Source organism: Pipistrellus kuhlii, unplaced genomic scaffold (assembly GCF_014108245.1).
Source record: "Pipistrellus kuhlii isolate mPipKuh1 unplaced genomic scaffold, mPipKuh1.p scaffold_m20_p_16, whole genome shotgun sequence".
NCBI classification, from domain to species: Eukaryota; Metazoa; Chordata; class Mammalia; order Chiroptera; family Vespertilionidae; genus Pipistrellus; species Pipistrellus kuhlii.
This window is the reverse complement of record NW_023425471.1, coordinates 25555134-25574446: the sequence shown is the minus strand read 5'-3', so window position 1 is coordinate 25574446 and position 19313 is coordinate 25555134. Positions and strand designations below refer to the sequence as shown.

The following is a 19313-nucleotide window of genomic DNA, read 5'->3' as shown; positions in this document are numbered from 1 at the left end:
TCTCCTGTCATACTTTGTTAGAGAACAGACTTTTCAAAGGATCAAATTATCTACATTTCTGAATGGAAGAAATGGGGCATCTGTAGTGGGGAGGTGGGATTAGAAAAATGTCTACTCTTTTATGCCATACATTGTGATACTTTATTTTACATTTTATTTTTATCTGTTACACATGAATGTAATTTTTTTAATATATAGATTTTGTTATTTCAGAGTGGAAGGGAGAGAGAGATAGAAACATCAATAATGAGAGAGAATCATTGAAGAGCTGCCTTCTGAACGCCCCCTACCCCAACTGAGCCCACAATCCGGGCATGTGCCCTTGACCAGAATTGAACCCGGGACCCTTCAATCCGCAGGCCAACACTATCCACTGAACCAAACAGCTGGGGCTAATTTTTTTGAATATATGTTTTTATTAATTTTAAAGAGAGGAAGGGAGAGAGAGAGAGAGACAGACAGACAGACAGACATCAGTGTGAGAGAGAAACATCTATTGGTTGCCTCCCTCATGCATCCTGACCAGGGTTTGAACCCGTAACCCTGCGGTGCACAAGACAATGCTCAACCAACTGAGCCACACTGACCAGAGCCACATGAATATAATTTAAAGTCAAGGCTTATAACAAAAAAAATAGGCCTCATCTCATTCCTCCCACTTGTGATTCCCATTCCCCAGAGGTGATCACTTTCACTTTCAACTCAGCTTTTTTGTTTCTATGGTATTTGCTGCCATATTTTGAGTAATATGCTTATTCTGTTAACTTCTTGATATTTTAAAGAAAGGTGTGTATTAATTTTATGCATGGGACAATTTAGCTCACTTATAGACTCTTCCACAATACTTCTATTCTTCATTCTCCCAATATAGTTTTATCATAATTCTAGATTAAATAATTTTAAGTATTATTCACAGCTGAGCTATGTCATATGCTATGATTACATTTATTTATGTGACTTATTTTTTATAGGAAATATCTTTATTCAGGAGTTCTGTTTTTTTATTAAATTTATTGGAGTGAGACTGGCTAATAAGATTATATAGGTTTCAAGTGTACATTTCTCTGATACATGATATATTGCATTGTATTCCCTCCAACCAAAATCAAACCTTCTGTCACAATATGTATATGTATACACACACACACACACACACACACACCCCTTTACCCTTTACCACTCCCTACCCTCTAGTAACCACCATATGTTGTCTGTGTCTGAGTTTCAGTTTTATATCCCACATGAGTAAAGTCATATAGTTCTTGGTTTAGCTTCTTCTGACTGACTTATTTCACTTCCATAATATCCTCAAGGTCCATCCATGTTGCAAATGGCACTATTTTATCTTTTCTTATGGCTGAGTAGTATTCCATTATATGTAGGTACCACATCGTCTTTATCCAGTCCTGTATTGAGACAGACTTTGGCTGTTTCCATGTGTTGGCCACCATGAATAATTTTGCAGTGAACATAGTGGTACATATATTTTTGCAAATAAATGGTTTCAAAATTTTCATGTAGATACCCAAAAGAGGTAACTCTAAATTTTTTCAGGAAGCACCATACAAGTCTTAATGTAGCTTTTATATATATATATATATATATATATATATATATATATATATATATATATATACATACACACACATATATACACACATATACATATATATATATGTGTGTGTGTATATATATATATATATATATATATATATATATATATATATATAAAAAACAGCCTTTATTTTACTAGTGTTCCAGTGCATGGATTCATGCACATTGAAAGGAAATTAATTAGAAGAAATATTTGCATCTTGCTAATGAAAAGAAAATAGGATTCTACCAAGTCTCCTATCTACCTACTCCAGGACTAATGTGAAGATCAAATGAGATGAGACACGTTAAAATGCTTCACAAACATTTGGTTAAACTAAAATGTTTGCACCTGGCTATAAAGCAAGGTGGCTTCCTGAGCTAAAGAAATTCCAACAGGCTAGTTGCTAGGGAGAGGAAGCATTGCTAGGTGATGTCATTACCTGGGGCCCACCGGTTCAGGGCAGGGCTGGGCTGGGCATTGGGCCACATTTTGCGCCATGGGGTCTTAGTACCGTTGGCTGCGATTTGTTGGGGTGTCACTCCAGGGTGGTGGCAGGGCCTGTGTTCCACTTGGGGGAAGCCGAGTCTTGGTTTGTTGGCACCAGGTCTGTGGTGCCATTTCTCTGTAAATTGCTAGTGTGTGTCATGGCAGCTCTTGTATTGAGTGGAAACAGCCTAAGTGCCCATCAGCAGATGAGTGGATTAAAAAACTGGTGAAACTATAAAATGGAGTAAAAAAGGAGTTCTACCTACATCTCCATCTTGACTGGAAGACTCTTTGATCCATTTTGATTTAATTTGTATATGTGGTGACAAACTGTAATCTATTTCTTTCTTTTGCATGTGGCTTTCCCATTTCCCTAGCACAATTTATTGAAGAGGCATTCTTTTCTGCATAGTGTGTTTTTGTCTCCTTTGTCAAGAATTATTTGTACTTATACATGAGGTTTTCTTTTGGGACTCTCGGTTCTGTTCTATTGGTCTGTGTGTCCGTTTTTCTGCCAACACCATGCTGTTTTGATGATCTCAGCTCTGTAGTATAATTTGAAGTCAGGTAGTATGATACCTTGGCTTCATTCTTTTTTCTCAGGATTGCTTTGGCTGTTTGGCATCTTTTATGTTTCAGTACAAATCTGATGATTGCATTAAATTTGTATATTGTTTTGAGTAATATGGCCATTTTAACTATGTTGATTTTTTTCAGTCCATGAACACAGGATATTTTCCATTTTGTTGTGTTTTTAATCTCTTTTTTAAATTAATTTTTTAAATATATATTTTATTGATTTTTTACAGAGAGGAAGAGAGAGGGCTAGAGAGTTAGAAACATCGATGAGAGAGAATCATCGATCAGCTGCCTCTTGCACAACCCCCGCTGGGGATGTGCCCGCAACCAAGGCACATGCCCTTGACTGGAACCGAACCCGGAACCCTTCAGTCCACAGGCCAATGCTCTATCCACTGAGACAAACCGGTTTCGGCTGTTTTTAATCTCTTTTAATAATGCTTTGTAGTTTTCATTGTATAGGTATTTCATATCTTTTATTAAGTTTATCCCTAAGTATTTTATTCTTTTGTTGCAATTGCAGAAGGGTTTTTTTTCGATTTCTTTTTCTGAAGTTTTGTTGTTAATATATAGGAAAGCAGGGGGTCTTGCACATTGATTTTTGTATCCTATAATGTATTTGTTTATTTTTTCTAATATTGGTGTTTTTAGGGTTTTATATATATACAATCATGTTATCTACAAAAGTGACACTTTTAAAAAATATATATTTTATTAATTTTTTACAGAGAGGAAGGGAGAGAGAGCGAGCTAGAAATGTCGATGAGAGAGATACATCGACCAGCTGCCTCTTGCACACCCCCAACTGGGGGTGTGCCGGCAACCAATGTACATGCCCCTGACCAGAATCGAACCCGGGACCTTTCAGTCTGCAGACCGACGCTGAGCCAAACCGGTTTCGGCGACACTTTTTCATTCCCAATCTGGATGCCTTTTCTTTCTTTCTCTTGCCTGATTGCTTTGGCTAGAACTTCCAGAACTATGTTGAATAGGAGTGGTAAGAGTGGTATTCTTGTCTTTTTCCTGATTTTTAGAGGGAAACCTTTCAGTTTTTTACCATTGAGTATGATATTGGCTGAGGGTTTGTTATTTATGGCCTTTATTATGTTTGGGTACTTTCCTTCTATTTCTATTTTATTGAGTGTTTTAATCATACATGGATATTATATCTTATCAAATGCTTTTTTTGCATCTATTAAGATCATATGATTTTTATCCTTTGTTTTGTTAATGTGGTATATTACATTGTTCAGTTTATGTATGTTGAAACATTCTTGTGCCCTTGGAATGAACCCACTTGATTGTGATGTATTACTTTTAAAATATATTATTGTATTTGATTTGCTTATATTTTGTTTAGGATTTTTGCATCTATACTCATCAGAGATATTATTGGTCTGTAGTTTTCTGTTTTTGTGTTATCCTTGCCAGGTTTTGGTACCAGAGTTACAATGGCCTCAAAAATTGTGTTGGGAAGTATTGGCTCTTCAACTTCTTGGAAAGAGTTTGAGAAGAATAGATTTCAAATCTTTGGATGTTTGGTAGAATTCACTCATAAAGCCATCTATCTGGTCTTAGACATCTATTTTTGGGAAGTTTTTGATGGTTAATTTTCCTCACTTTGTGACTCAATCTAGGGAGCTTATATTTTTCTAGGAACTTACCTATTCTAGATTATTGAATTTGGTGGTCTTTCACAATATTCTAGTATGATCCTTTGTATATCTGGATGTCTGTGGTAACTTTTCATTTCTGATTTTGTTTATATGAATCATTTTTCTTTTATCCTTATCAAAGGCAGGAAAACCAGCCCTTTGTTATATTAATTTTTTGTATAGTCTTTTTGTTCTCTATTTCACTCAATTCTTCTCTAGTTTTTATTATTTCCTTTCTTTTGCTGACTTTGGGTTGCTTGTGTTCTAACTTTATAGTTCTTTAAGATGTAATGCTAGGTTGTTTATTTGCAGTTTCTCTTGGTTTCTTGAGATAGTCCTGTAACGATATAAACTTCCTTCTTTATTGCTTTCGCTGCATCTTAGAGTTTTGATATGTCATAATGTCAATCATATTTTTTGATCTCACCTTTATGTATTTCTGTTTATTGAACAAAGTTTTGTTTTTTATTGTAACAAAAATCAACTAAGTCTTAAGATTGTTTAAAAAAACAACTTAGATCCACTTGCTTAAATTTTCATGTATATTCTATTTACTTTTTTAAATTAAATGTTCCCCTGAAACAAACCATAACACCTTATTAGAGATGGCCTTCTTGGAGTTCTCTGTGCTCCCATTCCAGTTTATCCTGGCTGCCCTATAGGTGAAGCTCACTTGCGTTGGATCTCCTGTTTCCTGTGTTCCCTTTCTCCTCTCTTTCTTGGCTTACTCTTCTTATGAAACATGAAACTCCAACTAGCTTCCTGAGAAAGAGTGCCTGGGAGGCAATATTTTTAAGACCTTATATATCTGAAAATATCTGTATTCAAACTTGCCTGTTTGACTACAGAATTTCAGCTTATATATCAATTTTTCAGATTTGAAGACTTCGTTTCATTGTCATTGCTGAAAATCATTCTGTACTTGATCTGAGTCAAAAGACCAAGAAGCAATTCTAGTGACATTCTAATTCTTGATTGTCTAAGTAATTTTACCTTCCTTTTCCTTTCCTGTCATTGTAATGGGGTTCCTAGAGTGAGCAGAGGTAAACATGAAATTTAAAAAGTCCATGTTTAACCAGAATTTCTCTGCTGGGCATTTTGCATACAAAATATCTATTTCAGCCGAAACTGGTTTGGCTCAGTGGTAGAGCATCGGTCTGCAGACTGAAAGGTCCCAGGTTTGATTCCGGTTAGGGGCATGTACGTTGGTTGCGGGCACATCCCCGGTAGGGGGTGTGCAAGAGGCAGCTGGTCGATTCTCTCTCATGGACGTTTCTAGCTCTCTATCTCTCTCCCTTCCTCTCTGTAAAAAAATCAATAAAATATATTTAAAAAAATATCCATTTCACCTTTATGGATAGAGAAATATTTACCTCTTGGGCAGGATCACAGAGCTAGTAAATAACAGCAGGTAGTCAGGTCCAGATTTGTCTGACTCTAATGGCTGGTGCTTCTTATTGTGCTTCCCTGAAATGATGCTTCTAGATTAGCACTTTGTTTAACTTTTGGAGAAAATAGCAAAGAAATATTTTTATTAATATTGTCCCTATAGTTGTAATTAATTTTAAAATGCACCATGTTTTGCATAACTCTAATGGTATGATGTACCTTGGTTTAAAAAGCTGACATTCTAGCCTAATTTTCTTTTTGAAGATGAGACCCAGACATGCTACCCATAGATCCAACAAATTAAAGTCATAGCTGGGCCAGAATTTTAGCATACTGATGGCTCCGCACCCAACACCCCCGCCCCAATTACTCTCCCCCTAATATCTTATTTCAAATGTACATAGGAATTAAAAAAATTGTAAAAACCCATAAACCTAGCACTTACTCTATAACTGCCAATTTATCCATCCATCAATCTGATTGTACCTTTTAAGTACTTTCTACTAAACTCTGCTTCCAGAATTTCCCATTTATTTGGGTCATTAATCCAGAGAATGAATGGGGAAATGCAAATATTTGAGTACCTGCTTTATGCTTAGGACATAATGGAGGGAATGTAAGATAACATTTGTTCTGAAGTAGTTTACAGCTCTTTGAGGACAATTTATGAGCATATAAACTAGAATAGTACAAGGATGTGCTTCCTGATTTAATAAAGAATTAGGTATTACTGATAAAACATGGCCAATATTTAGGCTCAAGTATAGCATATTCACTTTCAACACGTAGATAATATATGCATGCCTGTATATAGATGAGATTATACTCTTCATATCATAAACTAATTCAATCCCTTTGGCTCGGTGTTTTTGGCTTCCCTTCTTTTTCCTTTTTTATGACCAAACCTTCCCAGTAGGACATGATAAGAAAAATCAGAGGTACAGAATGAGACTCCTTTTTACCCAAGTTCCCTAGCTGCCAGTTTCCCTCCTTAGAAACAACCACTCTAAAACCTGTTTCCTTCAATGTGGAGTTACTTAAAGCGTATAAAAAGCATATCTATGTGTGATATACATATATTAAGATAATATATGGTGGCATATTATACACATGAATTTGTACTTGCTCTTCTGATTAGTGTTTTCTTCCTTACCTTTTGAGTACTTAGCTTCCCTGCACTCTGGACTTTAGATCACAGTGTGCATTATATCTTCCATTCTCCCACATGCTGGCTGTATTCCTATATGCATACTCTGATAAAAGACACTTATTTCCTAATGAACTTGGGATAATAATGTCCTCACCCCAATTACCATCAGTACATCTTAAAAAATCACCTAGAAGCTGGGGGACAAGAGCTGCCTTGAGTCATTTTAAAAATATATATATTTTATTGATTTTTTACAGAGAGGAAGGGAGAGAGGGATAGAGAGCTAGAAACGTCGATGAGAAACATCAACCAGCTGCCTCCTGCACACCCCCCACCGGGGACGTGCCCGCAACCAACGTACATGCCCTTGACCGGAATCGAACCTGGGACCTTTCAGTCTGCAGACTGACGCTCTACTGCTGAGCCAAACCGGTTTCGGCTTGAGTCATTCTTAAACCTAGATTAGGTGGAGATAGTTGGGGAAGGGTTATCTGCAAGATAAAGTGGTCTTTGCCTCAAAGAGCAATCCACCCACTGGCTGACCCAGTAAGTGAATGAACAATCAATTACATGTATGAATTCCCACCAAAGACAGCATTTTATTTTAACAGGTTTAAACCTCTATTTCACTTTTATTTTGCCTCACTCTTTAGAGTCATGTGGGTTCTAAATAAAAACAAACAGTTCCTTGATTTAGAATTAATTCATCCATTAAGTTTTAATTGCTTTTTGGTCCTCAGAATTACTGGGCCTTGTTCATCTTCCTTGTATCTTTTATTAAAAATCCTCACCCAAGGATATGCATTTATCGATTTCAGAGAGAAAGAGAGACATTGATGTGAGAAACATCAATCGGTTGTCCCCTGACTTGCCCCAGGGATAGAACCTGCAGCCGGGGTACGTGCCCTGACCTGGAATCAAAACCCCTAATCGTTTGGTGTACAGGATGATGCTCGTAAGTCAAAAAAGAAAGATAAATGAAACAGGTTTTTATTAATAATCTTAGAACAAATACGTTAACAATTTATTAATTACATAACACTTTACACTTTGAAAGAACTTTCACATATATCAATTAACCCTCACAGCATCTCTGTGAGGTAGGCAGGGTCAGTGTTATTTTCCTATTACTAGTGAGGAGAACCAGGCTCAGGTAAAATACGGTCACACAGTTGGTAAAGGATGGAGCCAGGACTAAAACTTAGGCCTTTTGACATGCTGCCTCCCTGAGAACACTCAAGAAATGACTTCTTATGCTTTATATATAATGAACATTTCTCTCCTATGATCTTGATCAGATCTGTTTTTATAAGTTTGATACCACCTTTTCCTAACATCCAAAAACTCAAAATAAGACATTTCTTCCCTGTTACTGGAGTAATTCTCATCAAACGGCATCCTCTGATAAAACTTGTTTGTGTTTTAAATTTTGAAAATCCTCAAATATGAAAATTCATTACAGGAAATTTTGTAAAAGTTATGTTGAATACGTCAAACTTACTTAAACAGAAACTGCACAAACCTGCTTATATTTTTGAAAGCTTAGCAATCTTTCCCAGTAAGGTTTTTAGATGTGTATAAAATGGGAAAGGTATTTAGTAAAATTATTGGGAAATCTCAGCAGAGTGTATCTAAGTATAGTTCACATCACTAATTCTACGGGAAAGAAAACCATTAGAACACTTTCAGTTGTGATCCCATCTTAAGTGTGACATCCTCAGCAACAAACTAGAAGAAATGATCTGAATTATACCAATAGGAGGAAGGTTCAAGCAGTAGTGATCAAAGCATGTATGCATGTGGTAAAAAGGAAGAAAATACTTGCTCTTTAGTGGTTTTGCCTAGGTCCAGTGTAAATATACTTATCAAGGCAGATTTTAAGCTATAGCATCACCTATATTAAATTTAGAAATGTGAAATATGGTGGAGTTATCAACTTGGAAAATAAGACTGAATATAAACTACCTATCAAAGAGAGTAAAGCTCAATGGGCATAAAAGGCAAAGGCTAACAAATTGCTCTGGAATAGAGAGAAAAGGCAAACGGAAACATCCAATTTAAAGTGAACTGTAGAACAGCAGGCATATAAAACAGGTTTTAAATATATGAAAATGGTACTGAAGTGTATTATTAGGAATGATCTTTTTAAAATTCCAGTTTTGGCTTTTTAAATTTAAGAGCAATAGGGAGAAACTTAAGCCCATGGGGAGGAGATAGTGCAGAAAATGAATGGGATCTAGAAACAGGATTGAGAAGGTAGGAGGTTAGGGAACACCAAGAAACAAATACATTCAAAACTGGATTTAGAATCTTAAATCCATCCTCTCCAAAGTATTTACTAAGCTGAGAGAACTATTTATAAAAGTAGGTGGCAATAAAAGTGGCTATTTTACAAAAGAAAGTAGTACTTGAATATAGATTAGAAATTATGCTGTAAAGATCAGTTCACTGATCAGGCCACAGAAACTGAAACTTAAGTGCTATTGTCAGTGATACATGGCAGAAAACTGCTTCCAAAAACAGAATTGTAGGACTCAACATTAGTGAAACTATTAAATAATTGCTTAACTTTTTCTACTTGAAGCCTAATGAAAAAATACTGGCAGCCTTACTTAAATCTAACAGTTTACATAAATATGAAAAATACTGCAGCTGTCTTTGTTTTCCAAGATAAAACTTGAGAAGATCTAGAATGTTCTAGTTCAGTATATTGGGCTCAAAATCAACTGTATGCATCTGAAATGCATCTAGATTATTTCCTTACAGAATATCACTGTCATCATCATCTTCATGTTTTCTCTTCAATGGGTTTGATTCACTGGCTGTGTTCTGTGATGAAACCATGTTGGTGGTAATAAGAATATTTTTTGGTCCCATCATTGAAGGATTAATCAAAACATTTTGAACTGTAGTTGTTGCAGGAACTGTAAACAGAGGAAAAAACATCCCCAAACGATGAATTAATTACCCAGGATCAGAAACAAATGGTAAAAAGTATTCAACAGAGTTCAGTGTAATTCTAATAATTTCAGTAGCATGAAGTGCAACTACATAGAAGAAACAGATAATTATAATTATACTGCATTAAAAGTTGAATTACATTTTATTTATTTTAAATATATTTGTATTGATTTCAGAAAGGAAGGGAGATAGAAACATTAATGATGAGAATCATTGATTGGCTGCCTCCTGCACACCCCATACTTCGGATCCAGCCCACACCTGGGCATGTGCGATGCTCAACCACTGAGCCATACCGGCCAGGCTGAATTAAATGTTAAATACCTAAATTAGTATCTAGTATAAGGTTAAAGGTTTTCTGTTAGTTTTTTTTTTTTTTTTAACTTTTAACTACCTAAAACTTTACTTAGTACTTAGTCATGGGAAGCAGTGCATTGGATTCATCATGGTACACGCTATATATGTTCAAGGTAAGGAATCTTGCTTTCCTCATAGGCCAATATTTTATATACATAGCTTACTGTGTGTGGTTAAGTTTAATATGTGAATCTAAGCATGTGTATTAATAAACTGTACTATAACAGAATTTTACTTATATTATTCCAACTTTATATGTCTCCTTCCATGAAGTGAGTAAAGGTACACTTTTCTTTTGATGTTATACTCAGCTGTATCATTTTCTTGAGCTTGAACCCCAAGTGCTTTCTCCTGAAGCTGCCTTAGATTTGTGGGCCCTGATTTTAGTTCAGTGTTTTTTGAGATCTGATGGTCATACTGAATATTCTCCCTAACCCCCAAATGTTATATATACTTAAAATTTCATATATTATAATTTTAGTGGGTTCATAGACCCCCTTAAAGATTTGCAGCATTACTGCCACCTTCTTATGATAATTTAAACAATTCTTGCTATAGGAACACAAGCTGTTCCAATTATTCAGAAATTTTAAATTCAGAAAAAAATATTTTAAAAGAACCACTTACACCACCCCCCTCCCTTCTCCACCCATGACGTTACCTGGTTTGACAGGTGTGAACTGAGAAGGTGGAATCTGCACCTTGTCACTGATACTGGAGGTACAGCTTTATTTGTAACAGACACTGTTTGTGGGGTTGCTGTAGTTGTAATTAACAGACTATGTTAGTTAGATGACTTATAAAGGTTCATATTCTGCCCTCCTTAGCTTACCAGAAACTACCTTCAAAGCAAAGGGAAGTGATAAAAGGTAAAAATATCATTAGAAGTAAGAGTAAAGTAACTGCAAAGGTGTTTACAAACTCAATGTTTTAGTTGCTAAAACTTCAGGATAGAGCAGTGGTAAAGATGTAGGTTCTGGAGCCCACCTGCTCGTGTTTGAGTCCAGGCTTTTATCACCTACTCAGTATGCTTGGGCAAGTTACTTAATCTTTTTGTACCTCTCTTTTTTTTTTTTTTCATCCATCAAATGGGGACAATAGTACCTATTTAATAGGATTCTGTGAGAATTGAAACAAAGTAATCCATGTAAAGCTCTTCAAACAGAGACTGGCATGGAATTTTAGTGACAGGGAATGATAAAATTGAGTGTTTAAATAAGCGAGCAGAATAGTGACCCACATTTTCTATTAATTACCTTATATGGCACTTTTTATTTTTGTCATTTGCTGAAAACTAGAAGTCTATTATGCCCATGAAGTTAAATCAACACACATCTAACAAATGCCTATCAAATATACCCTTTGGGGTTCTCAGGCAAAAAAAAAATAATTATTTTTTATATTCAGATTTTTTTAAGTAGAAAGAGATCTTGGAGATAACCATGTCCAACACCTCACATTTTAATTCAACCCTTTAATCCAAGGTAAAATCCTCTGAAATTCCCTTAATATGTTACAGGAGCCTTAATATTAGTGTCTTATATTGTTCCCTCAAGTACAACCCTCTGCTAACTTTTTTCATCCTGTGAGCACATGGCTTTTGTGCCTTGCTCCTAACAGGCACTTAACAAATGTTTGCTTAATGAATGAATTTTCCAAGACTCAGTATGTAAACTAATGTCATAAAATGCATTTTTGGAAACATGTATGTTCCTAGTTTTTCCCTTGGGGATGCAAGGTTTTCCATATATCCCTTTCCTCTGGAACCAACCTGTCCAAGGATAGTTATTTGAAAAACTAGAACTATCATTGAAAAAAAACACCCTACAACTGTCATGATCTCCAGGGACAAAGCAGAAGAAAGCCTTGATGGGGGAAGAAAGCCCAAAAGTACACAGAAATCTGGGTTCTAGTGCTTTCTCTTACAAACCCAGGAAGTGAGAATTTTATATCTTCATACCTAAGCAAGTTCTTTTATGTATTAAAAAGTGGTTCAAAGAATTTGATGAAGTTTAATGAAGCAGTCATTTTAGGTTTTATTTGGCCAAGAAAATTCACAGTAGGTAGGTGTTTTCTTGGCCATTACTATAAGGAATTGTTAACATTTAAGTAAGTATGGAATTTAGGCTTTAAAATTCCAACAGAGTAGTTGCTTAGGTAGGTCTGAACGCATTATAAAACTCACTGGGAAAAATTTTAAAGTTAAAAAATTGCACCTTTTATTTTAAAATATGTTTTTAGTGATTTCAGAGAGAGGATCAAAACATTGATGAGAGAAAAACATCAATCAGCTGCCTCCTGCATGCCCTACTAGGGATCCAGCCTGCAACCCGCCCACGTGCACTGACCACATGAACCCAAAGCCCCTTGGTTCTTGGGTCAACACTCAACCTCTGAGCCACACCAGAGCAAAACTATAGTACTGATCATAGCAAAAAGGCCAAGAAGTGACCTACCTAGGAATAAAAATCAACAACTGATAACTAAAATAGGTTAACTTACTAAAAACACATGTAAATGATTACCACAGCTTAGACTTAAAAAAAAAAAAAAAAAGGGCAGCCATACCCAGTTTGGCTCAGTCGATAGAGTGTCGGCGTATGGATTGAAAGGTCCTGGGTTCGATTCTGGTCAAGGGCACATGCCCAGGTTATGGGTTCAATCCCTGGTGGTAGTGGGGGGCGTGCAGGAGGCAGCCAATCGATGATTCTCTGCCATCGATACTTCTATCTCTCTCTCCTTCTCCTCTCCCTTCCTCTCTGAAATCAATATAAAAAAGTGTATTCACTTAATATGAAACTACAGATGAACAGTATATGACCAACCTTACACAAATTTATATTCAAATTTCTGTTCAGAGTTCACATGAAGTTAGAAGTGTACAAGTAATACTATATAAGGCTGGTTTGAAAATGCTGAAATGTAACTTCATATCCTAAGAATCTGAAGATTATCTATACAACTTAAAAATCAAATGGTGCTTATACCAGAGCTACATGACATCTACAGGACTCAAGTTATAATCATTAAGAGTCAAAAGACAATACTGATCAAAGAGAAAGGATTTTTTTTCCTGAAAATACTTTGTAAAAGAAATCCAGCAAAAATTTAGGACAACAGAAATCAGGAAATCTAAATCTATTATTTATTATACTAGAGGCCAGATGCACAAAGATTTGGCAAGAATAGGCCTTCCTTTCCCTGGCTGCTGGCACCACCTTCGCTCAGGGCCTGGAGCTGCCTTTCCTCCTACCAACGCTGCCCAGAGGCCCAGAGCGGCTGGGGTGGTGTGGAACGCCTGCGTCCCACCCCTGGCTGCTTGGCACCTGCATATGCAAATTAATGCACCTTCTTTGTTGGGTTAATTTGCATGCTCCCTCCTGATTGGCTGGTGGGCGTCACAAAGGTATGGGATCCCCTCAGCCCAGCCTGTGCCCTCTTGTAGTCCAGGACCCCTTGGGAGATGTCCACCAAGGGGTCCTTAGCGCTGCTGCTGAGGTGGGTGAGGCTCCTGCCACTGCAGCTATGCAAAACCAGCCATGAGTCTGGCTCCTGCGTTGAGTGTCTGCCCCCTGGTGATCAGTGTGCATCATAGTGACTGGTCGTTCCGCTATTCTAGTTGCATATTAGCCTTTTATTATATAGGATTTCCTTATTATCTAATCAATGACATTAAGAAGATGCCAATGGTTTCTTTTTTTATTGTTTAAAGTTTTACATATGTCTCCTTTCCCTCCTCCCCGACTGACCTCCTCACCCGACTGACCTCCCTCCCCCCAGCCACTACTAAATATCTTTCTCAGCTTGAGAACATTATACTACGTGAAATAAGTCAATAATAAAAAACTAAGAACTAGGTGATTTTACTCATATGTGTGGTATAAAAAAAAATTGTGAACACAAACAACAGTGTGGTGGTTGCCAAAGGAAGTAGGTGGGTGGAGAAGGGAGTTCTAATATAAGGTGACAAGAGAAGATTTGACTTTGGGTGGTGAGCACATGGCACAATATACAGATCCTGTAACATTGAAACCTACACCTAAAGCCTATATATTCATGTTGACCAATGCCACCCCAATAAATTTAATAATAAAATAAATACCATTCTCCACTAAAAGGAACCAGAGCTCTTTGGAGAAATGGCTGATTCTAGGACTGGGGTAGAAATATAAGATGACCTTGGAACATCTTGTGCCAGAAAGCAAGAAATGTTCAAAGAATGATGGGTGGGCACAGATAAAGGCACTGATGAAGGGGTCAGTATACAGGGGTGGGGAACCTTAATTCTGCCAAGGGCCACTTGGGTATTTATAACATCATTCATGGACTATAAAAAATTATCAATTTAAAAATCAGCCTGTTGCCTTAACCGGTTTGGCTCAGTGGATAGAGCATCAGCCCTCAGACTAAAGGGTCCCAGGTTCATTTCTGGTCAAGAACATGTAACTCACCATCCTGCAGGAGGCAAACCAATCTATGTGTCTCTCTCACATCCATGTTTTTCCCTCTCTGTCCCCTTCCACTCTTTCTAAAAATCAATGGAAAAATATCCTTGGTTGAGGATTAACAAACAAACAAACAAACAAATCAGCCTGCTATATTTGGCCAAACATATAATTAACTCACCCCTAATGTCTTGGCAGGGCCAGACCAAATGATTTCTCAGGCCTTATATGACCCATGGGCCGGACATTCCCCACCCCCGGTATAGGACAATCAATGCAACTTTTGAAGTGGTTAGTATTAAAACAGAATTTTTCCCCTTTGATAGCCTTAACACTTTTTGTACATTTTTAAACTTTCTTTTTACTGCATTCTGTTGTCAATTTATTCAGAAATTTCTTTAATTTCTGATAATAAACTGGCTACTGCTATGAGTGTATTTGGCAATTTCATGTGTATAGGAGGCAGAAAGAACACAGCTTAAAACTATTGGTATTAGAGTTTATACCAACCACAAGGTTGGGTAATATCCAAATTTATACTCATTTGGGATCAGATGTTTGTGGCTTTCTCATTTTGAAATCTGATAAAATATATCTATAGCTTTACTAGAGGATGAGTAAATGTAAATATGGCAACACACATATGGGAATTTCTGACTCACCTTTTGATTTGGTTTCTAGTTCAAAATCAAGTGCTGAGGCACTCCTTTACCATCCAGAACAGGCATTTCCCTTCTCACTTACCTATAGTAGGAGTGGTAGGTCTGCTATTAACAGCACCAACACTTAATCGTGGAAGTAGTCTTCCTTGGTTAGATCCCTAAGGGTTTAACAAATTAGTTTTAATGTTGTTCACATTTGACACCTAAACTTACCAGGAATGAAATTAGGATTGTTGATTTGAATTATTAATGGATAATCCACGGTAAGAATGTCTTGTTTTTGTTCTATTGGTGTTCTAAATCTAACATTAAAACTAGGGGTTTCATAAATGGATGCATATGTATGTATGTATGTACATATATAATTATATAGTATTTGGTTTAAGATAGTGTTATTTGGGGATAATAGGTAACTTCCTTATAATTTTTAATCTTATCTTAACTAGTCAACATCTAAACCTCCAAAAATAAACTCTCTTAAAATAGTGGAATTTCAGACATCAAAAGCAGCCCAATGTGAGGAGAACTTTTTCAGTGGTGGAAGAGCCTTAGGTAATATTTCAGAAAGCAAGTCCAATTCCTGATGGTATATTATCAGGCTTCACTAAAAAAAAAAAAAACTATGGTAAAATGGAAAGATTGGAAATTATGAGACCTGAATATCAGTCCTAGCTTTGCTACTAACTACATAGATAAATTCAGGATCACTTTACTGATGTGAAAATATGAGAGTTGGGTTAGATCAGTAGTTGGCAAACTCATTAGTCAACATAGCCAAGTATCAACAGTACAACGATTGAAATTTCTTTTGAGAGCCAAATTTTTTAAACTTAAACTTCTTCTAACGCCACTTCTTCAAAATAGACTCGCCCAGGCCGTGGTTATTTTGTGGAAGAGCCACACTCAAAGGGCCAAAGAGCCACATGTGGCTGGCTCGCAAGCCGCAGTTTGCCGACCATGGGGTTAGAGGAACACTGAAGCTCCTATTAGCTCTAGAAATCTTCGAATATATAATATTTTTAACATAGTAGCTAACTGCAGACATGGTGTTTTCAAAGCATTAAGTTAATAAATAAAATTAGCTTTCAATTTACTGTATTATCTACTTGCTTTTTACAAATTCCCCTAATACAACTCAACTTTTAAAAGAGTTAAATTGACTAAAAATTAAATTTTTACCTTTTTATTTATTTTTATTTTATTTTAATTTTATTTTTAATTAATTTATTTTTATAATATATTTTTTTATTAAATTATTATTTTTGTACATATACCAATGCCCCCCCCTCCCGTACATACCTTCCCACCCCAGAGTTTTGTGTCCATTGGTTGTACTTATATGCATGTATACAAGTCATTCGGTTGATCTCTTATCTAATTTTTACCTTTTTAATTAAGGACTTCAGCCTATAGTTTGGAGATATTAAGCAGTATCTGTCAGGTGGCAGTCTGGGTCCTGCATATGGCTTAATCAGAGGTAAAGGGGTTTGATTTTTCTGCCTTGCAATATCCAGTAAAAACTAAAAAAAAAGAAAAAAAGGAAAAAGCCTTATTTTAACTACAATGAAAAAACTGTAAGTCAAATTAACTTTAAATAAACGTTTGCTCACATCTCTTGGGGGAGGAGAGGTAAAAGATTGATCAGCACGACACTGGATTGCCAGTCTCACATCATCTGCATCAACATTAGGTTTCTTAGCGTGGCTCGAATAAATTTTTGCATCGTCCAGAATTGTAGTTACATATCCTTTAAGAACAAAACATTATTTTCTTACACATGAAACTAGCTTAATATTTATGGCCACTTTCCTTAATAGAAGATTCCATTAATTTCTGAATTAGCTTATGCATTTTATTTTTAATATCTAATTGTTCTATCTCTATGATCAATTAAAAATATATCTCAGTATAAATAGCATTTCCCCTTATCTTGAGCTCTCTTTACTGCTTTAGGCTGAATTCTATGATGTTAACTGTTAAAAGTAATTTAGTTGAAAACGTCCTTACAATCAAACAATCTTCAAATTCACAAAGTAGGCAGATTTCTGGTGTTTTATTAACTTACGGAAAGCAAATTCCAACATTTGGTTTATAACTCTTGGTTCGTACTCTGTAATTCCCATATCCTTCAGGATCTGTGCCATCACCTGTGGATTCAAATTAGAAATGCCAGATGCATAATGTAGGTGTTAGAAATCAAGACTGGACCCATGTAGTGTTTGTACTTATGACACAAGGTCCCCGTTCCTGGCCTCCAAACTTACACTCCTCCTTTTCTTCACAAATGTCAAGAACACACCAAATGCCGTAGTACCCTCTTTGCTGAAAACTTGTATTTTTGGGGGAGCGGGGGCGCTAAGAGAGAAGAAGGCCAGGTTTAGTTTTCCCAGCGGGGGCAGGGGTGGCTCCAGCTGGTTGTCATTTTCCGATGTGACGATGGGGGAGGCTGGCTCGCACCAGAGCTCCAGACGCGAGAGTCGGGGCTCGCCAAGACGAGGAGGTGGCGAGGACCGAGGTCCCCGAGCCAAAGCCTGGCTGCGGGCCGGCGCGCTCCGGCGGGGCTCCCAGGCGGCGGGAGGACGCCCCGGGGCCAGAACCCCATCCCCCTCCTTCTGGGCCGCCCAGGTTGGGCGGAAGCCAGCACGCCAGACTATTCTCAGGCCTGCCTCCCAGGTTCCTGGCTGTGCCGAGCTTTGCGCCCCGCCTCTCGTCTTTCGCACTCACCAAGGCGTCTCGCGGAGCGTTCTTGCCAGGCGCCATCTTGCCCGACTCCATGTTCCCGCGCCGTCCGTCATCCGGGGACCGAACGCTGCACGCGAGCTGCCGCTCAGGCTCCGCCCCCGGGGGCTGCGACGGGCGTGGTTTCCGCGATGCTCTGCAGGCCGTCTTCTCCCAGCTGGTTCCCCATCCCCTAGGGTAAGGTGACCAGATGTCCCGCTTTTGGCGGAACAGTCTTGATTTTTAACAATTTGTTCCGCGGCGGTTAAAAAGTCCCGATAAAATCGGGACTGTCCCGCCAAAAGCGGGACGTCTTGTCACCTTACCCAAGGGGGATGATGGGGAGCCTGTAGGCTCGGAAGGTGCGGGTAAAACTTCCTGGAGAACGCCCAGGCCAACACTTGGAAGAGCTGAGAAGCTCCTCTTGCCAGGCTTCTCTGCAAAAGCGCTCCAAAAGGGCCGATCTTGTCTTTTCTGGGGCTTCTCCTCACATCCCCCCCACCCCCCTGCTGCCACTTTGGCCCCTTCAGTTTCCTTGGGATCCCTGCAGGAGCCCTGCGTCCACTGGCCCCTGTGGTAGCATTGTCAGGTCAAAAGCAGAACACGGGTCAAATTTGAATAGCACATCAACAACTACATTTTTAGCATAAGTATATCCCAAATGTTATTCGTGCTATACTTCTACTACAAAATTATGTGTTACTGATGTGACTTTCATGTTAGGTCTGATCAAAGAATTGAATACCCCCGCCCCTGGGAGTTGACCTTTAGGCCACTTCACATTGGACGTTCTACTTGCTTAGACCACATTCCATTTGCTAAGACCATTGTCTCTCCCCTCCAAAGTTTCCCGGAATCCAGACCTGCACAGAGAATTCTCCCCCCAGAAAAAGCCCACCCAGAGTCCTTTAGAAACCTGACTCCATCTAGACTGTGCATCATTTAAGGCTACTTTTTTTGGTTGATTTTTTATCTGAATGATGTATGCATTTATCATTGGATTGATCCCTTTATCATCACATGGAGTCTTTCTTTGTCTGTTATTATAGCCTTTGTTTAAAAATCTACTCTGTCTGATATAAGTATTGTTAACCCACCTGTTTTTCATTTCTATTTGTATGAAATATCTTTTCCCAATCCTTTACTTTAAGTCTATGTGTATCTTTTGTCCTGAGGTGGGTCCTTGTTGATAACATATATAAGTAAATTAGTTTTTTTTAATCCATTCAGTTAATACCATATATCTTTTTTTAAAATATATATTTTATTGATTTTTTTTTTACAGAGAGGAAGGGAGAAAGAGAGTTAGAAACA

The 19313-nt window shown here is 37.5% G+C and overlaps 1 protein-coding gene across 1 annotated transcript; it reads right to left on the bottom strand.

Moving 5' to 3' along the window:
• Positions 1-7824: 7824 nt before the first annotated feature.
• Positions 7825-18151, bottom strand: TAF9B (TATA-box binding protein associated factor 9b). The gene is given in 8 exon segments (XM_036439847.2): positions 7825-9780; positions 10836-10877; positions 10880-10933; positions 15364-15439; positions 16667-16801; positions 16892-17028; positions 17347-17428; positions 18006-18151. Coding segments are annotated over 8 exon segments (741 nt in total). The 5' UTR covers positions 18057-18151; the 3' UTR covers positions 7825-9616.
• Positions 18152-19313: the final 1162 nt, after the last annotated feature.